General features: G+C 44.6%; 1 protein-coding gene and 1 long non-coding RNA gene across 2 annotated transcripts in view; one reads left to right on the forward strand and one right to left on the reverse strand.

The window, feature by feature from the left end:
- On the forward strand, window positions 1-20,554 carry LOC137349013 (uncharacterized). The gene is made up of 3 exons (XR_010969200.1): window positions 1-127; window positions 14,774-14,861; window positions 18,455-20,554. It is a non-coding gene; the product is annotated as an uncharacterized lncRNA (long non-coding RNA).
- The window catches only part of LOC137348590 (zinc finger protein 420-like), a 40,529-nt gene that overhangs the window by 3,701 nt on the left and 13,623 nt on the right, over window positions 1-23,205 (reverse strand). Inside the window, exons 3-7 of the mRNA XM_068013875.1 lie at window positions 22,032-22,475; window positions 20,800-20,860; window positions 19,797-19,873; window positions 15,431-15,488; window positions 2,462-2,789 (exon numbers count right to left, since the gene is read on the reverse strand). Of these exons, the coding sequence (XP_067869976.1) occupies window positions 2,462-2,789; window positions 15,431-15,488; window positions 19,797-19,873; window positions 20,800-20,860; window positions 22,032-22,475 (968 nt within the window). The remainder of the gene's footprint in view (window positions 1-2,461; window positions 2,790-15,430; window positions 15,489-19,796; window positions 19,874-20,799; window positions 20,861-22,031; window positions 22,476-23,205) is intronic.

The following is a 23,205-nucleotide window of genomic DNA, read 5'->3' on the forward strand; positions in this document are numbered from 1 at the left end:
AACGCGATTAAACCAGGCGAAATGAAGCATCGCAGCCCGCAATATTGCATGTTTTGTAAAAAAAAATATCTTTTGCAAACTGGGGTGGACCTTATTTTCAGTTCTTCTTGGGCGAAATATTATGCAGGTATATTTTAATTTTAATGTTGATTTCTTCTTCTTTGGCCTCCTTGTCTCGAGAGACAATGGGTAAGCGCCTGGAGGTGGTCAGTGGATTGTGAAGCAGCGCCTGGAGTGGCTATAAAGGCCAATTCTAGAGTGACAGACTCTTCCACAGGTGCTGCAGATAAAATTGGTTGTCGGGGCTGTTACACAGTTGGCTCTCCCCTTGCACTTCTGCCTTTGTTCCTGCCAACTGCTAAGTCTCCTCGACTCGCCACATTTTAGCCCCACCTTTATGGCTGTCTGCCAGCTCTGGCGATCTCTGGCAACTGACTCCCACGACTTGTGATCAATGTCACAGGACTTCATGTCGCGTTTGCAGACGTCTTTAAAGCGGAGTCATGGACGGCCGGTGGGTCTGGTACCAGTGACGTGCTCGCTGTACAATGTGTCTTTGGGGATCCTGTCATCCTCCATGCGGCTCACATGGCCAAGCCATCTCAAGCGCCGCTGGCTCAGTCGGGTGTATATGCTGGGGATGTCAGCCGCCTCGAGGACTTCTGTGTTGGAGATACGGTCCTGACACCTGATGCCAAGGATTCTCCGGAGGCAGTGAAGATGGAATGAATTGAGACGTCGCTCTTGGCTGACAAACGTTGTCCAGGCCTCACTGCCCTAGAGCAAGGTACTGAGGACACAGGCTTGATACACTCGGACCTTTGTGTTCTGTGTCAGTGCGCCATTTTCACACACTCTCTTGGCCAGTCTGGACATAGCAGTGGAAGCCTTTCCCATGCGCTTGTTTAGTTCTGCATCGAGAGACAGGTTACTGGTGATAGTTGAGCCTAGGTAGGTGAACTCTTGAACCATTTCCAGAGCATGGTCATCGATATTGATGGATGGGGCACTTCTGACGTCCTGTCCCATGATGTACGTTTTGTTGAGGCTGATGGTTAGGCCAAATTCATTGCAGGCAGCCTCAATCCTGTCAATGAGTCTCTGCAGACACTCTTCAGTGTGAGATGTTAATGCAGCATCATCAGCAAAGAGGAGTTCCCTGATAAGAACTTTCCATACTTTGGTCTTCGCTCTTAGACAGGCAAGGTTGAACAACCTGCCACCTGATCTTGTGTGGAGGAAAATTCCTTCTTCTGAAGACTTGAACGCATGTGAGAGCAGCAGGGAGAAGAAGATCCCAAACAGTGTAGATGCGAGAACACAGCCCTGTTTCACGCCACTCGGGATAGGAAAGGGGTCTGATGAGGCGCTGCTATGCTGAATTGTGCCTTTCATATTGTCATGGAATGAGGTGATGATACTTAGTAGCTTTGGTGGACATCCGATCTTTTCTAGTAGTCTGCAGAGACCATGTCTGCTGACAAGGTCAAAGGCTTTGGTGAGATCAATGAAAGCAACGTAGAGGGGCATCTGTTGTTCACGGCATTTCTCCTGTAGCTGGCGAAGGGAGAACAGCATGTCAACGGTCGATCTCTCTGCTCGAAAACCACACTGTGCCTCAGGGTGGACACGCTCAGCCTGCTTCTGGAGTCTGTTTAAAGTGACTCGAGCGAAGACTTTCCCCACTATGCTGAGCAGGGAGATTCCACTCTAGTTGTTGCAGTCACTGCGGTCACCCTTGTTCTTATAGCGGGTGATGTTATGGCATCACGCATGTCCTGTGGTACTGCTCCCTCGTCCTAGCACAGGCAAAGCAGTTCATGCAGTGCTGAAAGTATAGTAGGCTTGGCACTCTTGATTATTTCAGGGGTAATGCCATCCTTCCTAGGGGCTTTTCCGCTGGCTAGAGAATCAATGGCATCACTGAGTTCCGATTTTGTTGGCTGTACGTCCAGCTCATCCATGACTGGCAGAGACTGGGCTGCATTGAGGGCGGTCTCAGTGACAACATTTTCCCTGGTACCCATTCGTCTCTCTTTACAAAGATGTCTGAAATCTCTGAACCTGCCTTTGGGGTTTTCAATGGCGGGTTTGTTGACATCCTTCCATCTACAGGAAGATGATGGACTCGCAGCAAATAATCCATTGAAGTGGGGTGTCTTCTCTTCGTTCACCTTTGCTGTTGCTGTGAAGACCAATCCTTAAGATGCTGCAGATGAAGCTGCCTAGTGGTGCTCTGAGATGTTGTTTTTGACATTGACGCCTGTTGTGAAGCTGCTGCAGCACCTGGTCATCGTGGTCGTGCAAACCAGTTCACAGGATGTGTCGCCGTTTCCCTCTTTCATCAGTTAGTGACTCCGAGCTGTGATAGTCGACATTTGGGGCCTTCGTGTCACACTTGTAAGCAACCTTGAAGCAGAGCTTTAGACTCCCACTGGTCGTCTGGTCCCGGTCACCTCACCATACAGAAGGTCCTTGGTCACGCGGATGTGTCTGATCATTCCCCGTGGAAGTGAATGTGCCTTATTCACACTACAGGAGCCCTGTGCACAGGCACGGTTCTGGACTGTATCTGGAGCTTGCGCAGTGTCACTTTGATCAGAGCTGTGCAAGTGCTGGAGACGCTTTTGCAGTGGCTGAGAGTTGGCAGGGTGCAGGGGAGGAATAGAGCCGACAGGTGGGCGGGGTGGCTTCAGAAACACCTGGTGTAGGCCGCAAGCCCCGAATAGGAACCTCCAGGTCCTGCATTTGCAGCTCCCAGGAACAGGCCCCAGGTTAATGGCCACCACCTTGGTTGAGCAGGAAAATTAAAATTAAGGAAAACCTGAAGATGTTTCATCATTACATTAAGAGCAAGAGGATAACTAAGGAAAGGGTAGGGCCTATTAGATATGTACAAGGGAACTTGTGCATGGATGCAGAAGATGCGGGCAGGTTTCTTTTGTCTCTGTTTTCACAAAGGAGAGGATTGATGTGGACATTGTAGTTAAAGAGGAGGAGGGTGAAATATTAGATACAATAAGCATAGTGAGAGAGGAAGTACTGGAGGGTCTGACATCCTTGAAAATGGATAAATCGCCAGGGCTGGATGGATTGCATCCCAGGTTGTTAAAGGAAGCCAGGGAGGAAATAGCAAATACGTACATCCGCAGGAGTAGGCCACTCGGCCCTTCGAGCCTGCTCCGCCATTCAATAAGTTCATGGCTGAACTGATTACTCCACATTTCCACCTACCCCAGATAACCTTTCACCCCCTTGCTTATCAAGAATCTATCTACCTCTGCCTTAAAAATATTCAAAGACTCTGCTTCCACTGCCTTTTGAGGAAGAGAATTCCAAAGATTCATGACCCTCTGAGAGAAAAAATTTCTCCTCATCTCTGTCTTAAATGGGCGACCCCTTATTTTTAAACAGTGACCCCGGTTCTAGATTCTCCCACAAGGGGAAACATCCTTTCCACATCTACCCTGTCAGGATTTTATATGTTTCAATCAAGTCACCTCTTACTCTTCTAAATTCCAGCGGATACAAGCCTAGCCTGTCCAATCTTTCCTTGTAAGACAGCCCACTCATTCCAGGTATTAGTGCAGTAAAACTTCTCTGATCTGCCTCCAAAGCATTCACATTCTTCCTTAAATAAGGATACCAGTACTGTACAAAGTTGTCCAGATGTGGTCTCACCAATGCCCTGTATAGCTGAAGCATAACCTCCCTACTTTTGTATTCAATTCCCCTCGTGATAAACAATAACATTCGATTAGCTTTCCTAATTACGTGCTATACCTGCATTCTAACCTTTTGCGATTCATGCACTAGGACACCCAGATCCCTCTGCATCTCAGAGCTCTGCAATCTCTCACCATTTAGATAATATGCTTTTTTATTCTTCCTGCCAAAATGGACAATTGCCCATTTTCCCACATTATACTCCATTGGCCAGGTTTGTGCTCGCTCACTTAACCTATCTCTTTCCCTTTGTAGTCTCCTTATGTCCTCTTCACAACTTACTGTCCTGCCTATCTTTGTGTCATCAGCAAATTTAGCAACCATATCTTCGGCCCCTTCATCTAAGTCATTTATATAAATTGTAAAAAGTTGAGGCCCCAGCACAGATCCCTGTGGCACACCACTCGTTACATCTTGCCAACCAGAAAATGACCCATTTATGTTTACTCTTTGTTTCCTATTAGCGATCCAATCTTCTATCCATGCCAGTATGTTACCCCCTACACCATGAGATTTTATTTTCTGCAAATAACTTTTGATGTTGCACCTTGTCAAAGCCTTCTGAAAATCTAAGTACAGTATATCCACTGGTTCCCCTTCATCCACAGCACATGTAACTCCCTCAAAGAACTCCAATAAATTGGTTAAATATGATTTCCCTTTCACAAAACCATGTTGACTCTGCCTGATTACCTTTAATTTTTCTAAATGCCCTGCTATCATGTTTTTAACAATAGCTTCAAACATTTTCCCTAAGACAGATGTTCAGCTAACTGGCCTGTAGTTTCCTGCTTTCTGTATCCCTCCTTTTTTGAATAAAGACGTTACATTCGCTATTTCCAATCTAACAGAACCTTCCCCGAATCTAGGGAATTTTTGAAAATTAAGACTAACGTATCAACTCTTTCACTAACCATTTCTTTTAACACCCTAGGATGAAGTCCATCAGGACCCAGGTACTTGCCAGCTCTCAGCTCCAACAATTTGTTCAGTACCACTTCCCTGGTGAATGTAATTTTCTTGAGTTCCTCCCTCCCTTCCATTTCCTGACTTACAGCTAATACTGGGATGTTACTTGTATCCCCTATAGTGAAGACCGACGCAAAATACCTGTTCAATTCATCTGCCTCCTCCTTATTATCCATTATTAATTCCCCAGACTCACTTTCTGCAGGACCAAAGTTCACTTTGTTAACTCTTTTCTTTTTTCAATATCTATAGCAACTCTTAGTATCTGTCTTTATATTTCTAGCTAGCTTTCTCTTGTACTCTAATTTTACCTTCCTTATCAATCTTTTAGTCATTCATTGCTGTAATTTATATTCTGTCCAATCTTCTGACCTGCCTCCCATCTTTGCACAATTATATGCTTTTTCTTTAAGTTTGAGACTATCTTTAACTTTTTTAGTTAACCATGGATGGTGGGTCACTTGGATTTTTTCTTTCTCATTGAAATGTATCTATTCTGAATATTTTGAAATATCCCCTTAAACGTCTGCTACTGCTTCTTTATTGACCTATCCCTTAACCTGATTTGCCAGTTCACTTTAGTTAGCTCTGCTTTCATGCCCTCATAATTGCCCTTAATTAAGTTTAATATACTGGTCTTGGACCCACTCTTCTCTCCCTCAAACTGAATGTAAATTTCAATCACATTATGATCGCTGCTACCTAGGGGCGCCTTAACTATGAGGTATAAATAAATATAATTAAAAATAAATAAAAATATATATTATATTTTACTATTATATGAATAGTAAAAGGGTGTTAAAAGGAGGAGTGGGCTGATTAGAGACCAGAAGAGATTTACACATGATGGCAGAGGGCATAGCTGAGTATTAAATGAATGTCTTTACCAAGGAAGATGATGCAACCCAGGCAATGTTGAAAGAGGAGGTAAGTCAGACACTAGAGGGGTTTAAAATTGATAAAAGAGGAAGTATTAGATCGACTATCTGAGCTTAAAGTGGATAAAGCACCAGGGCCGGATGAGATGCATCCAACGATGCTGAGGGAAGTAAGGGTGGAAATCGCAGAGGCACTGACCATAATTTTTCAGTCTTCCTTAGACTCAGGGGGAGTGCCCGAGGACTGGAGAATTGCAAACGTTACACCCTTGTTCAAAAAGGGTGTAAAGATAAGCCCAGCAACTACAGGCAAGTCAGTTTAATTTTGGTGGTGGGAAAACTTCTCGAAAAAATCATTCAGCACAACATCAATAGTCACATGGACAAATGCGAGTTAATTAAGGAAAGACAGCATGGATTTCTTAAGGAGAAATCATGTTTAACTAACTTGCTGGAGTTTTTTGAGGAGGTAACAGAGAGGGTTGATGAGGGCAATGCTGTTGATGTGGTGTGCATGGACTTTCAAAAGGCATTTGATATAGTGCCATACAACAGACTTGTGAGCAAACTTGTAGCTCATGGAATAAATGGGATGGGGCAACGTGGATACGAAAATAGCTAGGTGACAGAAAACAAAGAGTAGTGGTTAATGGATGTTTTTCGGGCTGGAGAAAGGTTTGTAGTGGAGTTCCCCAGAGATCAGTGTTGGGACCCTTGCTTTTCCTAATATATAGTAATGACCTAGACTTTGGTATACAGGGCTCAATTTCAAAGTTTGTAGATGATACAAAACTTGGAAGCATTATGAACTGTAAGGAGGAGAGTGTAGAACTTCAAAAGGACATAGACAAGTTGGTGGAATGGGCAGACTGGTGGCAGATGAAGTTCAATGCAGAAAAATGTGAGTTGACTCATTTTGGTAGGAAGAACATGGAGAGACAATATAGAATAAAGGGCACAACTCCAAAGGGGGTGCACGAGCAGAGGGACCAAGGTATATATGTGCATAAGTCATTAAAGCTGGCAGGACAGGTTGAGAGAGCAGTTAATAAAGTATCATGGGCTTTAATAATAGAGGTATAGAGTACAAGAGCAAGGAAGTTATGTTGAACTTGTATAAGACTCTCATTCAGCCTCAGCTGGAGTATTGCATCCAATTCTGGGTGCTGCACTTGAGGAAAGATGTGAGGACATTGGAGAGAGTACAGAAAAGAATCACGAGAATGGTTCCAGGGATGAGGAATTTCAGTTATGAAGATAGATTGGAGAAGTTAGGACTGTTTTCCTAGAAGAGAAGGCTGAGAGGTGATTTGATAGAGGTATTCAAAATCAAAAGGGGTCTGGACAGAGTAGATAAAGAGACACTGTTCCCATTTGTGAAAGGATCGAGAACAAGAGGGCACAGATTTAAATATTTGGTAACAGAAGCAAAAGTGAAATGAGGAAAAACTTTATCATGTAGCGAGTGGTTAAGGCCTGGAATGTGCTGCCTGTGAGTATGGTGGAGGCAGGTTCAACTGAAGCATTCAAAAGGGAATTAGTTATATGAAAAGGAAAAATGTGCAGGGTTATGGGGAGAAGGCGTGGGGAATGGAACTGAGGGAGTTGCTCTTTCAGAGAGCCAGTGAGGACATGATGGGCCGAATGGCCTCCTTTGCACTGTGATTCTGTGATCAGATGGAGGAGTTCAAAGGATCCTGTTAATTGCTGGTACTATGATGCAATTGACATTTGATCTCCTGATAAAGAAGGACCTGCAGCGTGTTTCCAGGAATTCCCTGTTTTATGAAGTGAGTGTTAGACACCAGGATAACTAAAAATACATGACCCAGAATCACAGAATTGTTACATCACAGAAGGAGGCCATTTGGCCCGTTATGTCTGCACTGGCTCTCTGAAGGAGCAATTTATCTCGTGCCACTCCCCTGCCTGTTCTCCTTATTCCTTCACCTTTTTCCTTCTCAAAAACAATCCAATTCTGTCCTAAATCACTGAATTAAACCTACGTCCATGACACTGTCAGGCAGTACATTCCAGATCCTAACCACTTGCTGCGCGAAAAAGTTTTTCCTCGTGTTGTCATTGCTTCTTTTGCCAATTGCCTTAAATCTGTGCCCTCTTGTTCTCGATTCTTCCACCAATGGGAACTGCTTTTCCCGATCTACTCTGTCCAGACCCCTCATGATTTTGAATACCTCTATCAAATCACCTCTCAACTTTGGCTTCAAGGAAAACAGTCCCAACTTCTCCGATCTAACTACATAACTGGAACCCTGGAACCATTCTCGTGAATCTCTTCTGCACTCTCTCTAATGCCTTCACATATTCCTGATATGTGATGCCCAGAACTGGATGCAATACACCAGTTGAGACTGAACCAGTGTTTTATACAAGTTTAACATAACCGCCTTAGGGCACATTCACGGAGAATGCTGGGGAACAGCTTCAGCTTTGAAAGACCTAATCAGTGATGAGAAAATAATTTTCTGTGATCCTATTGAGATGAAATTAATGACAAATTTTCACAGGAACACAAGTTCAAGGGCCCTCTGCTCTGCTGCAGTCCTGAATGTGTTTAACAACAGCAGAATCCAATCCCTGCAGACACAGGTGAACTCACTGGTGTCTCACCAAAGAACAGTACAACACAGGAACAGGCCATTCGGCCCTCCAAGCCTGTGCCGATCTTGATGCCTGCCTAAACTAAAACCTTCTGCACTTCCGGGGTCCGTATCCCTCTATTCCCATCCTATTCATGTATTTGTCAAAATGCCTCTTAAACATCTCTATGGTATCTGCTTCCACCACCTCCCCCGGCAACAAGTTCCAGGCACTCACCACCCTCTGTGTAAAGAACTTGCCTCGCACATCCCCTCTAAACTTTGCCCCTCTCACCTTAAACCTATGTCTCCTAGTAACTGACTCTTCCACCCTGGGAAAAAGCTTCTGACTATCCACTCTGTCCATGCCGCTTCTAACTTTGTAAACCTCTATCATGTTGCCCCTCCACCTCCGTCGTTCCAGTGAAAACAATCCGAGTCTATCCAACCTCTCCTCATAGCTAATGCCCTCCAGACCAGGCAACATCCTGGTAAACATCTTCTGTACCCTCTCCAAAGCCACCACGTCCTTCTGGTAGTGTGGCGACCAGAATTGCACACAATATTCTAAGTGTGGCCAAACTAAGGTTCTGTGCAGCTGCAGTATGACTTGCCAATTTTTATACTCGATGCCCCGACCGATGAAGGCAAGCATGCCATATGCCTTCTTGACTACCTTATCCACCTGTGTTGCCACTTTCAGTGACCTGTGGACCTGTACACCCTGATCTCTCTGCCTGTTAATACTCCTAAGGGTTCTGCCATTTACTGTATACCTCCCACCTGCATTAGACCTTCCAAAATGCATGACCTCACATTTGTCCGGATTAAACTCCACCTGCCATTTCTCCACCCAAGTCTCCAACCAATCTATATCCTGCTGTATCCTCTGACAATCCTCATCACTATCCGCAACTCCACCAACCTTTGTGTCGTCCACAAACTTACTAATCAGACCAGCTACATTTTACTCCAAATCATTTATATATACTACAAACAGCAAAGGTCCCAGCACTGATCCCTGCGGAATTGACCCCAATTGGGGTTAATTTCCTCCCACACACAGGATGTTTAAACAGCCTCTTTCCGGTGGGGGAATACACTGATTATGCTTCAGCTGCTTTAAACTTTTAATAATTTTCCCACAGTCAGTGTTCAAAGGAACTTTTCTGATGTGGAAAACACCCAGCGGAGGTAAAACATGTGTTAGGTACAGAGTAAATCTCCCTCTACAAAGTCCTACAAGAGAAGGGGTTGTACTGGACGTAATCCTACAGAATGAGGCCGGACAAGTGGTAGAAGTATCAGTGGGGGAGCATTTCGGGGATAGTGACCATAACTCTGTAAGATTTAACGTAGTTATGGAAAAGGACAAAGATGGACCAGAAATAAAGGTACTGAATTGGGAGAAGGCCGATTTCAATATGATAAAACAGGATTTGGCCAAAGTGGACTGGGGGCAGCTACTTGTAGGAAAGTCTACATCAGACCAGAGGGAATCATTCAAAAAGGAAATACTGAGAGATCAGGGCCAACATGTTCTCGTAAAGGTAAAGGGTAGGACCAATAGGTCCAGGGAACCCTGGATGTCTAGGGATAGAGAGGATTGGATAAGGAAAAAAAAGGAGGCTTTTGGCAGATTCAGAGGGCTGAAAACAGCGAAGGCCCTAGAGGAGTATAGAAAGTGTAGGGGTGGGGGGGGGGGGGGTACTTAAAAAAGTAATTAGGAGAGCGAGGAGGGGGCATGAAAAAATACTGGCGGGCAAGATAAAGGAAAATCCCAAGGCATTTTATAAGTATATTAAGGGCAAGAGGATTACCAGGGAAAGAGTAGGGCCCATTAGGGACCAAAGTGGCAATCTGTGTGTGTAGCCGGAGGGCGTAGGTGAGGTTTTAAATTATTACTTTTCATCTGAGTTCACTATGGAGAAGGACGATGTAGGTATAGAGATCAGGGTGGGGGATTGTGACATACCTGAAAAAATTAGCATTGAAAGGGAGGAGGTATTAGTGGTTTTAGCGGGCTTAAAAGTGGATAAATCCCCAGGCCCAGATGAGATGTATCCCAGGCTGTAATGTGAGGCAAGGGAGGAGATTGCAGGGGCTCTGACACAAATTTTCAAATCCTCTCTGGCCACAGGAGAGGTGCCAGAGGACTGGAGGACAGCGAATGTGGTACCATTATTCAAGAAGGGTAGCAGGGATAAACCAGGTAATTACAGGCCGGTGAGTCTAACATCAGTGGTAGGGAAACTATTGGAAAAAATTCTGAGGGACAGGATTAATCTCCACTTGGAGAGGCAGGGGTTCATCAAGGATAGTCAGCATGGCATTGTCAGGAAGAGATCATGTCTAACAAACTTGATTGAATTTTTCGAGGAGGTTACTAGATGTGTAGATGAGGGTAAAGCAGTTGATGTAGTTAGTCTACATGGACTTCAGTAAGGCTTTTGATAAGGTCCCACATGGGAGATTGGTTAAGAAGGTAAGAACCCATGGGATCCAGGGCAAATTGGCAAATTGGATCCAAAATTGACTTAGTGGCAGGAGGCAGAGGTGATGGTCGAGGGTTGTTTTTGCGACCAGTGGTGTACCGCAGGGATTGGAGCTCGGACCCTTGCTGTTTGTAGTGTACATTAATGATTTGAATATAGGAGGTAGGATCAGTAAGTTCACAGATGACACGAAAATTGGTGGTGTCATAAATAGTGAGGAGGAAAACCTTAGATTACAGGACAATATAGATGGGCTGGTAAGATGGGCAGAGCAGTGGCAAATGGAATTTAATCCTGAGAAGTGTGAGGTGATGCATTTTGGGAGGACTAACAAGGCAAGGGAATATACAATGGATGGTAGGACCCTAGGAAGTACAGAAGGTCAGAGGGATCTTGGTGTTCTTGCCCATATATCACAGAAGGCAGCAACACAGGTAGATAAAGTGGTTAGGAAGGCATATGTGATACTTGCCTTTATTAGCCGAGGCACAGAATATAAGAACAGGAAGGTTATGATGGGGCTGTATAAAACGTTAGTTAGGCCACAGCTGGAGTACTGTGTGCAGTTCTGGTTGCCACACTAGAGGAAGGATGTGATTGCACTGGAGAGGGTGCAGAGGCGATTCACCAGGATGTTGCCTGGGCTGGAGCATTTCAGCTAGGAAAAGAAACTGGATAGGCTAGGGTTGTTTTCCTTAGAGCATAGAAGGCTGAGGGGGAACCTGATTGAGGTAAACAAAATTATGAGGGGCATAGATAGGAAGAAACTTTTTCCCTTAGCGGAGGTATGAATAACCAGGGGGCATAGATTTAAGGTAAGGGGCAGGAGGTTTGGAGGGGTTCTGAGGAAAGAATTTTTCACCCAGGGGGTAGTTGGAATCTGGAACACACTGCCTGAAGGGGTGGTAGAAGCAGGAATGCTCACAACATGAAGAAGTATTTAGATGAGCACTTGAAATGCCATAGCATACAAGGCTACGGACCAAGTACAAGAAAATGGGATTAGAATAGATAGGTGCTTGGTGGCTGGCACGAGCATGATGGGCTGAAGGGACTGCTTCTTTGCTGTATAATTCGATGACTCTATGACTTTACACTCTCCCATTAAACACTCCCAGCCCATAATGAGCAGGTTGTTTACTGGGCAATGCAGTGATGTCATAATGCAGCTCCAATCAGCCCAGCTGCTGCTCTGTTCGTCCCTTTAAAGGTGGAGAGCTGGGACGTCCTGTCTCAAAACACATCCCACCCTGTTCATACTGAGAATCCCGGGTTGGGACATCCTGTCTCAAAACACATCCCACCCTGTTCAGACTGAGAATCCCGGGTTGGGACATCCTGTCTCAAAACACATCCCACCCTGTTCAGACTGAGAATCCCGGGTTGGGACATCCTGTCTCAAAACACATCCCACCCTGTTCATACTGAGAATCCAGGGCTGGGACATCCTGTCTCAAAACACATCCCACCCTGTTCAGACTGAGAATCCCGGGTTGGGATGTCCTGTCTCAAAACACATCCCACCCTGTTCAGACTGAGAATCCCGGGTTGGGACATCCTGTCTCAAAACACATCCCACCCTGTTCAGACTGAGAATCCCGGGTTGGGACATCCTGTCTCAAAACACATCCCACCCTGTTCATACTGAGAATCCCGGGTTGGGATGTCCTGTCTCAAAACACATCCCACCCTGTTCAGACTGAGAATCCAGGGCTGGGACATCCTGTCTCAAAACACATCCCACCCTGTTCAGACTGAGAATCCCAGGGTGGAGAACTGGGACATCCTGTCTCAAAACACATCCCACCCTGTTCATACTGAGAATCCCGGGCTGGCGGGCTGGGACGTCCTGTCTCAAAACACATCCCACCCTGTTCATACTGAGAATCCCAGGGTGGAGAACTGGGACATCCTGTCTCAAAACACAACCCACCCTGTTCATACTGAGAATCCCGGGCTGGCGGGCTGGGACGTCCTGTCTCAAAACACATCCCACCCTGTTCATACTGAGAATCCCAAGGTGGAGAGCTGGGACATCCTGTCTCGAAACACGTCCCACCCTGTTCATACTGAGAATCCCAGGGTGGAGAGCTGGGACATCCTGTTTCAAAACACATCCCACCCTGTTCATACTGAGAATCCCAGGGTGGAGAGCTGGGACATCCTGTCTCAAAACACATCCCACCCTGTTCATACTGAGAATCCCAGGGTGGAGAGCTGGGACATCCTGTCTCAAAACACATCCCACACTGTTCATACTGAGAATCCCAGGGTTTGAGAGCTGGGACGTCCTCTCTCAAAACACATCCCACCCTGTTCATACTGAGAATCCCAGGGTTTGAGAGCTGGGACGTCCTCTCTCAAAACACATCCCACCCTGTTTGTACTGAGAATCCCGGGGTGGAGAGCTGGGACGTCCTGTCTCAAAACACATCCCACCCTGTTCATACTGAGAACCCCGGGCTGGCGGGCTGGGATGTCCTGTCTCAAAATGCATCCCACCCTGTTCATACTGAGAATTCCAGGGGGGAGTGCTGGGACATCCTGTCTCAAAACACATCCCACCCTGTTCATACTGAGAATCCCAGGGTGGAGGGCTGGGACATCCTGTCTCAAAACACATCCCACCCTGTTCATACTGAGAATCCCAGGGTGGAGGGCTGGGACGTCCTGTCTCAAAATGCTTCCCACCCTGTTCATACTGAGAATCCCAGGGTGGAGAGCTGGGACATCCTGTCTCAAAACACATCCCACCCTGTTCATACTGAGAATCCCAGAGCCAAGGTCCAGAGTGTGGAAGAAGTCTAAGAACGGGTTGCAGGTGATGGTGTCGTAAAAAGGAGGAGAGGTGCTGCAGTGTCTTAACTCACAGAAGACAGAGAGTCGGGATTAATGGGTCTTTTTCAGGTTGGAAAGATGAAACTAATCGAGTGCCACAAGGATTAGTCCTCGGGCCTCAATTATTTACTATCTATATTAATCACTTGGAGGCAGGGGCGGAGCGTAATATATCCAAATTTGCTGACAATTCAAAAATAGGTGGGAGGGCATGTTGTGATGAGGACATAAAGAATCTGCAAGGAGATATAGATAGATTGAGTAAGTAGGCAAAAACTTGGCAGGTGGAGTTTCATGTAAGAAAATGTGAGGTCATGCACTTTGGTAGGAAGAATCAAAAGGCAGACTATTATTTAAATGGAGGTGTGGAGACCCCAAAAAAGTGCAGCATGGAGGGATCTGGGTGTTCTTGTGCATGGAACACAAAAGGTTAGCATGCAGGTGCAGCAAGTAATTAAGAGGGCAAATGTAATTTTGGCCTTTATTGCTGGGGGGTTGGAGTTTAAAAATAGGGAAGTCTTGTTACAACTATACAGGGTGTTGGTGAAGCCACACCTGGAGTACTGTGTACAGTTTTGGTTGCAGTATTTAAGAAAGGATATACTGGCATTGGAGGCAGTTCAAAAGAGATTCACTAGGCTGATTCCTGGGATGAAGGGGTTGACTTATCAAGAATGGCTAAACAGGTTAGGCCTTTATTCATTAGAGTTTAGAAGAATGAGGGATGAACTTATTGAAATGTACAAGTTTCTGAGGGGGCTTGACAGGGTAGATGTTGAGAAGATGTTTCCACTAGTGGGGGAATCTCAAACTAGGGGACATAGTTACAGAATAAGGGGACACTCATTTAAAACTGAGTTGTGAACGAATTTCTTCTCTCAGAGGGTAGTGAATGTCTGGAATTCTCTACCCCAGAGAGTAGTGGAAGCTAGATCACTGAAAGTATTTAAAGAGGAGGTAGATAGATTTTTGAAATATCGGGGAGTTGAGGGCGATAGGGAGCTGGCACAAAAGAGGAGTTGAGGTCTGGGGCAGATCAGCCATGATCTTATTGAATGGCGGGGCAGGCTTGAGGGAATGAATGGAACAGAGATCTCTGATAATTTAAAAAGAAGGAAAGGAAGTTAGACTGTGACAATCTTTTGTCCCTCAAAAATTCTAAAGCCAAATTGAAAAGTGTTTGTGAGTGGTTGATCTATAGTGGTCATCGCTGGATGGATGAGGAGTTGAAGCTTCAGATGTTGGACATTTTTTTTATTCCCATCAGGCGGCTGCGAGGACTTCAAGCAACTATGGACTGTTCCATATTGGAAGATTCCACTTCGGCAGGAGCATAAATCTGCATGGACCGAATTGTATTTACTTTTTTTTTAATGTTGTTTATATCTTAGTAGTGTTTAAGAATTTAGTTTTTCTAATTAAATAGATAATTTGTTGATCTAAAGACACCTGGTTTGGTTCGCCTCACTCGGGGGTTAGTAGATGGTTCAATTTGATTGTGGTTTTCTTTAATTTGGAAAGTTTAAAATGATATGTTTGGCGATCTGTGGAGGGGTGGGACTGAATTGACTGTGTTTCTCCCGCTGCAATCAGAATTATATTTTTTGATTGGGGGCTTTGTCTTCAGCGGTCGGTTGTAACATATTAACTGGAGACTCGTCCGGGTTTGAATCATATTTGATTAAGTGGCTCACATCTGGGATCAGAATCAGACTAATTGGAGGGCTCACCTTTGAGATAATATTAATTACTTTTTTCTGGGATAACATATTTAAATTGGGGTGTTGCATCTGGCATCATATTTAGTTTCTCTCGCATTTGGGATCATATCAATTGGAAACGCAATTGTTGGGATCTAAATTGAATACCAATTACAAAGAAATAAAAGAAACAGGTTTCTTGTAGAATAAAGTACAGTCTATACCATTGTGGTTGCAGCAGAGTTTTTCGGAAAGCAGAATGTTTTCTTGGTGGCTTGATCACTTTAATTAAGAACAAATTAAAAGAATTGGCAGTGAAATTGGGGTTAGAATTGAAATTAGATGCCAAAAAAAGCACAGATAATAATAGCCTAACATCTGGAATTAGCAGAAGATGATGATGATGCAGGGCAATACGAGGAACAATAAAGTAGTAGATCCAAGAGTGATGCAGTGGTATTGGCTAGGATTCAGTTAGAAACGAAAAAACTTGAATTGGAAGACAGGGGGAAAGAGAGGGAATTTAGGCTAAAAGAGATGGAACTAAGACAGAAGGGTCAGGAAGAATCTGAATTTAGCTCAGGACTCAGCGAAGAGTTGTTTAAATTTATACAGGCTCTTCCTAAGTTCGAGGAAAAGGATTTAGAGGCATTTTTCATATCTTTTGAAAAAATAGCCAAATAGATGAAATAGCCGAAAGAAGGTTGGACACTGCTTAGACAGCGCAGGTTGGTAGGCAGAGCTCCTGAAGCTTATGCCATGCTTTCTGAAGAGGCTTCTGCAGATTATGAGATGGTAAAAAAGGCTGTTCTTGCTGCACATGAGTTAAACAAAGAACAAAGAACAGTACAGCACAGGAACAGGCCATTCAGCCCTCCAAGCCTGTGCCGATCTTGATGCCTGCCTAAACTAAAGCCTTCTGCACTTCCGGGGACCGTATCCCTCTATTCCCATCCTATTCATGTATTTGTCAAGATGCCTCTTAAACGTCGCTATCGGTACCTGCTTCCACCACCTGCCCCGGCAGCAAGTTCCAGGCACTCACCACCCTCTGTGTAAAGAACTTGCCTCGCACATCCCCTCTAAATTTTGCCCCTCTCGCCTTAAACCTATGTCCCCTAGTAACTGACTCTTCCACCCTGGGAAAAAGCTTCTGACTATCCACTCTGTCCATGCTGCTCATAACTTTGTAAACCTCTATCATGTCGCCCCTCCACCTCCGTCGTTCCAGTGAAAACAATCTGAGTTTATCCAACCTCTCCTCATAGCTAATGCCCTCCAGACCAGGCAACATCCTGGTAAACCACTTCTGTACCCTCTCCAAAGAGTCCACGTCCTTCTGGTAGTGTGGCGACCAGAATTGCATGCAGTATTCTAAGTGTGGCCTAACTAAGGTTCTGTACAGCTGCAGCATGACTTGCCAATTTTTATACTCTATGCCCCGACCGATGAAGGCAAGCATGCCGTATGCCTTCTTGACTACCTTATCCATCTGCGTTGCCACTTTCAGTGACCTGTGGACCTGTACGCCCAGATCTCTCTGCCTGTCAATACTCCTAAGGGTTCTCCCATTTACTGCATACTTCCCACCTGCATTAGATCTTCCAAAATGCATTACCTCACATTTGTCCGGATTAAACTCCATCTGCCATTTCTCCACCCAAGTCTCCAACCGATCTATATCCTGCTGTATCCTCTGACAATCCTCATCACTATCCGCAACTCCCTGAAGTTTACCATCAGAAGTTTAGGAACTTATAGAGATTGGCTGGGCAGACATATTTAGAATTTGAGAGGGTGAAGCAAATTACTTTTGACCATTGGATACGGGCATTAAAGATAGAAACCACACATGAGAACCTTTGAGAATTGAATCTCTTCGAAGAGTTTAAAAACTCTATTCCTTCAGTAGTGAGAACTCATATAGATAACCTGAATGTTCTGAAAGCTAGGCAAGCAGCAGAGATTGCTGATGATTTTGAACTTGTGAATAAGCCAACCTATTTTGTCCATCACCCCCATAAACCCGAGAAGGATAGAAAGTGGGAGAGTGAATGGAAGGTAAGTAGCCGGGGACAAGAAGGAACAGCAGGGAGTGCCCCAGGATCACCTCCTCAGGTCAGAAAGGAAGGTGCTGAGGGTAGAAGTGAGGTTCGCAAGCCAAAGTGTTATCATTGCCACCAAACAGGTCATCTTCGTTCAGAGTGCTGGAAATTGGGAGGTAAACCCATAGGACTTGTTGGGGTATGCAAAATTAGTGCAGAGGAATAGATGCTGACTGAGAGTATAGCAGACCAGGCTATAGCTTTAACGACAGCTGTGAAACCAGATACTAAAACTAAAAGGAGTGTAGAGGTTAAGAATAAAATGCCCGAGAGTTATAATGAAAAAGGGGAGAGTAACTCCATATCCTGTAAGTGAGGCAGGAAAATCTGTCATTATATTCAGGGACACAGGAGCAATTGACACATGCTTGCTGGAGAAAGATATAAGGTTCCCACCAGAGAGCACTCTGAATGCTAAAGTTTTAGTTAATGGAATTGGCGGCAAGTACCTTTTTTTTTAGAGATACAGCACTGAAACAGGCCCTTCGGCCCACCAAGTCTGTGCCGACCATCAACCACCCATTTTATACTAATCCTACATTAATCCCATATTCCTACCACATCCCCACCTTCCCTCACTACCTACCTATACTAGGGGCAATTTATAATGGCCAATTTACCTATCAACCTGCAAGTCTTTGGCTGTGGGAGGAAACCAGAGCACCCGGCGAAAACCCACGCAGTCACAGGGAGAACGTGCAAACTCCGCACAGGCAGTACCCAGAATTGAACCCGGGTTTCTGGAGCTGTGAGGCTGCAGTGCTAACCACTGCACCACTGTGCTGCCCTTTGTATAAGATAAGCCTAGAGAGTGACTTAATATCCGGGATAGTAACTGTAGGTGTTGTCCACAGTTTGCCAGTAGAGGGGATTATCTACTCCTAGGAAATGATTTGGCTGGATCAAAAGTATCAGTTTCTCATATAGTTACAGAGGAACCAAGTGAAATTAAGGAAATGGAGCAATTATGGGAACAAGTTCCACAAATATTTCCTGCGTGTATAGTCACCTGAGCAATGGCTAAACAGGATCCATTGTTGGAGGTAAAAGGGGCACCACAAATAGATAGCCAAGTATCTGAAACCTTATGTGGGGATTTAGATAATCCAAATGAGATGTTTAACAGATCGTCTTTCATTGCAGCACAGCAAGCTGATCCAGAGATATACCGAATAGCACAGATGGCTCTGTCAGAAGCTGAGGCAAAAGGAGTTCCAGAAGGCAAACGGGGTTTTGAGGAGGAAATGGAGACAGCCTCATAGACCTGCCGACAAAGATTGGACAGTTGTTAAACAGATAGCAGTACCACCTAAATATTGACAAGCATTATTAAGGTTAGCACACGACATTCCTTTTGCAGGACATAGGGAAATTTGGAAGACCAAATCACGCATAAGCCAACATTATTACTGGCCAGGTCTTACAAAGGATGTGAGACAATTTTGCAGGACATGCCATACATGTCAAATGGTGGGAAAACCACAACCTAGGGGATGAAGTATTAGTGTTGTTACCATTACAGGGATAACCATTGAAAGCACGGTTCAGTGGCCCATATAGAGTGATCAAAAGAATGGGTAAAGTAGATTACTTGATTGACATCCCTGATCGCCGTGAGAAGAACCAGTTGTGTCACATTAATACACTCAAACAATATTACTGCAGGGAGGAGGATAAGCCAGTACAGGTATGTGAGGTAATTGGGACTGTTAAGAAGGATAAGGATAGTGAGGATGAGGCAGAAGCAGGCCTAGGAAATTCTCAGATTGAACCTACAACTATCAGATTAGTGAATACAGAATGGCTAGGAAAATTAGACAATATGCTTTTCAACTTCGAGACAAAATAGCGTGAAGACCTAACCATGCTTTTCACAATGTTTCAAAAAAGGGATAAGCCGGGATGTACAAACTTAGCCACACATGATGTGGGTATAGGGGGAACCATTCCTTTAAAACAACATCCTGGCCACTTAGCTCCAGATAGCTAGGCCCAAGTGGAAGCAGAGGTACAATGCATGCTGAAGGGCAGCTTAGATGAACCTAGTCAGGACAGCTGGAATTCGCAGGTGGTCTTGATGACTAAATCTAGTCTGACGGCTCAAACTTTCACAGATTCTAGAAAAGTAACTGTGGTAAAGAAGGCAGACTCCTACCCAAATTTTCATTTAAAGGACTGTATGGACAGAGTGGGCAACACCATAAAGAGAAGGATGTGTCAGAGGGATACAGTCAAATTACTTTGAGACCCCAGGGTAAGAAAAAGTCAGCTTCTGTTACACCGAACGGGGTTTTCCAGTGTCAAGTGATGCCACATTGGATAAAGGATACTCAAGAAACTTCTCAGAGAATAGTGAACCCAGTAGTGGTCAGTGCTGCTAGCTGTGCAGCTCACCTGGCTGAGGTGATGGACAATAGGGACACTTGGAAAGAAAACACAAAACAACTGGAAGACTATGAAATTTGAAGTGAGTTAATTGGGATACCTTTTGAAAATGTAAAGGCGAAAATGTTCTAGTGGAAGTTGCTGCTGTAATCTTACCATTTTTGAAAAATTGTATATCTGTAAATACGGGGAAAAAAATGTTAGCGTTTTTTCAATTTGTATTTTTTACACATTGTAATGCAACGCATTTCAGGAATGGCATTTCATTCCGCCAGGGGCGGAGGTGTTATGATCCTGGTGTTTTTTTTTTCGGGAAGTATGCGGTGTGTCTTTTAAGTCAGCAAAGGATCAGTACTGCTTTAAGAACAAGCAAGCCTCAGGAGTTACCGAGAAGATGCATTCTGGTTGCCATTGGATACAACCCTACAGAGTGGAAGAACCAGCCATCTTCAAATGTGCATTGTGGTTGCCTTGGACACAGCCAATCAGAGACTGACAATTGATTATACAATGTTGCAATTACATTTTGAACTGGCTTTTATTGGAGACAGACTGTTCTAACAGACAGACAGCTGGACCAGCACGAACAGAACAGAGATCTCTGATAATTTAAACAGAAAGAAGGGATGTTAGACTGTGACAATCTTTTATCCTTCAAAAATTCTAAAGCCAAATTGATTAACTGAAAAGTGTTTGTGAGTGGTTGATCGACAGTGGTCATCGCTGGACGGATGAGGAGTTGGAGTTGAAGTTTCAAATGCTGGACATGTTTTTTATTCCCATCGGACGGTTGTGAGGACTTCAAGCAACCTTGACTGTTCCACATTGGAAGATTCCACTTCGGCAGGAGCGTAAATCTGCACAGACTTTATTATATTTACTATTTTTTTTAAAATGTTGTTTATATCTTAGTAGTGTTTAAGAATTTAGTTTTTCTAATTAAACAGTTAATTTGTTGATCTAAAGACACCTGGTTAGGTTCGTCTCATTCGGGGGTTAATAGATGGTCAATTTGGCTGTGGTCTTCTTTAATTTGGAAAGTTTAAAGTGATATAGGCGATCTGTGGAGGGACAGGACTGAATTGACAGTGCGTTTCTCTCACCGCAATTGGAATCATATATTTTGATTGGGGGCTTTGTCTTGAGCGGTCGGTCATAACAATGCTAAACAGATATTAGGGCTTCACTGGTTAGTTAAGCACACAGAGTACCTGGTAGAGTTTAATAGAGTTTACGAGCTTGGATTCTGCTGTTACTGCTGTTGTTCATCGCATCCAGATCAGAACCATATTCATTCTGGCAGTCGGGATTTGTTTATGATGTTAATAATCTCTATAATTGGGCTGGAGTTTAATGTTCTGGATAAATGTCAAACAATCAACTTTGCTTGAAACACATTGTCGATTTTTGTCTTTCCCACCTGAGTGTTTAGCATCACCTGGTTGGAGCTCAGAAAGGACAATCTGGGGGAGGATTGTACAAGGTTACTGTCATTGAGGCAACGGTAGCAACATGAGAGAGACGGGGAAACACATCCTGTGGATAGAGGCTCCTGTCAATGATGGGACATAGAATTAAGAATCACAAAGCACAGTGGAGGCCATTCAGCCCATCATGCCTGTGTTGGCTCTTTGAAAGAGCGATTCAATTAATCCCACTCCTCTCCTCTTTCCCCATTGCCCTTCAATGTTTTTCTTTTACACTTGCCTTTTGAAAGTTACTATTGAATCTGCTTTCACCACCCTTCCAGATTTTTTTTTAGAGATACAGCACTGAAACAGGCCCTTCGGCCCACTGAGTCTGTGCCGACCATCAACCACCCATTTATACTAATCCTACACTAATTCCATATTCCTACCACATCCCCACCTGTCCCGATATTCCCCTACCACCTACCTATACTAGGGGCAATTTATAATGGCCAATTTACCTAGCAACCTGCAAGTCTTTGGCATGTGGGAGGAAACCGGAGCACCCGGAGGAAACCCATGCAGTCACAGGGAGAACTTGCAAACTCCACGCAGGCAGGACCCAGAATTGAACCCGGGTCGCTGGAGCTGCGAGGCTGCGGTGCTAACCACTGCGCTGCCCTAAGATTGTAAGAACTCACTGAGTAAAAAATAAATCTGCTCAGCCCACCTTTCCCTCCCTGGCTTCTTTTTAACCAATTGTCTTAAATCTGTGTCCTCTGTTTAGCGAGCTTCTTGTCTGTGGAAACAATTTCTTCTGATCTGCTCTATCAAGCTGCCTCTCCTCCCCTCCTATAATTTTAAACACTTCTATTAAATTTCTGTTTAACTTTCTTGGCTATAAAGAAAATAATCCCAGCCTCTACAGTCTCTTCACATAACTGGGTATACCCGCTCGCAGTTCTTGTTCCTGGGTATCCGTGCCCCACAGTGCTAGTTCCTGGGTATCCCTGCCCCGCTGTGCTAGTTCCTGGGTATCCTTACCCTGCAGTGCTAGTTCCTGGGTATCCTTACCCTGCAGTGCTAGTTCCTGGGTATACCTTCCCTGCAGTGCTAGTTCCTGGGTATATCTGCCCCGCAGTGCAAGTTCCTGTGTACACCTGTCCCGCAGTGCTAGTTCCTGGGTATCCCTGCCCTGCAGTGCTAGTTCCTGGGTATCCTTACCCTGCAGTGCTAGTTCCTGGGTATCTCTGCCCTGCAGTGCTAGTTCCTGGGTCTCCTTACCCTGCAGTGCTAGTTCCTGGGTATCCCTGCCCTGCAGTGCTAGTTCCTGGGTATCCCCGCCCCGCAGTGCTAGTTCCTGTGTAAACCTGTCCAGCTTCACTTGTCAGAGCTGAAACATGTTGAATTTGTCCATGAATCCTGCAAATGTGATTTTGAGAATGTGCAGTTCAGACAATGCAAAATTTCCAAAACAAAGCTCGCCCCGTTCACAGGATTAGAATGGCATTTCCCGGAGGTGAAGGGCGGCCGGTTTCCATCCAAATAGATCCTAATGAGAGGGATCTGATTCCGAAGATTCAGGGAAGGAAATTCAGAAGCTCCTTTGGGAGTTTAATGACTTTGTAATGGATATTTTCCCATCTGACTTGTGTGATTTGTAACGGTGAAATGTTTGTGTGAGTGAGTGAGTGAGTGCAGAGGATTCAGTATTTCACCTTCTTCCTCAACACTTTCTCTGAGCTGAGGTCAAGTGGTTAGATGTTTATGTAGTGGAGCAGAGATCAGCTTCACCTGACACGGGAAAGGTCCCTGGGTCCATTGGGAAACATTTCCTTCAGTGTGTAACAGGATGTTGGTCTATTAACAGTGATGAAAATAATTATCCTTCACCTGACAGATAAACCAATTTGGGAAATATGCTTCCCTGGCTGGGAATCGAACCCGGGCCGCAGTGAAAGTGCTGAATCCTAACCACAAGACCACCATTTATCTATTTCATGACTTTGCTGTTTGTGTCTGTCTTTGTTCATTCTTTCGGCTGAATCTGTCTTCATTTGGAAAATATTTTCTGTCTATTTATTCCTCTATGACTTTTCC

The sequence above is a fragment of the Heterodontus francisci genome, chromosome 34 (genome assembly GCF_036365525.1).
Source record: "Heterodontus francisci isolate sHetFra1 chromosome 34, sHetFra1.hap1, whole genome shotgun sequence".
Taxonomy (NCBI): Eukaryota; Metazoa; Chordata; class Chondrichthyes; order Heterodontiformes; family Heterodontidae; genus Heterodontus; species Heterodontus francisci.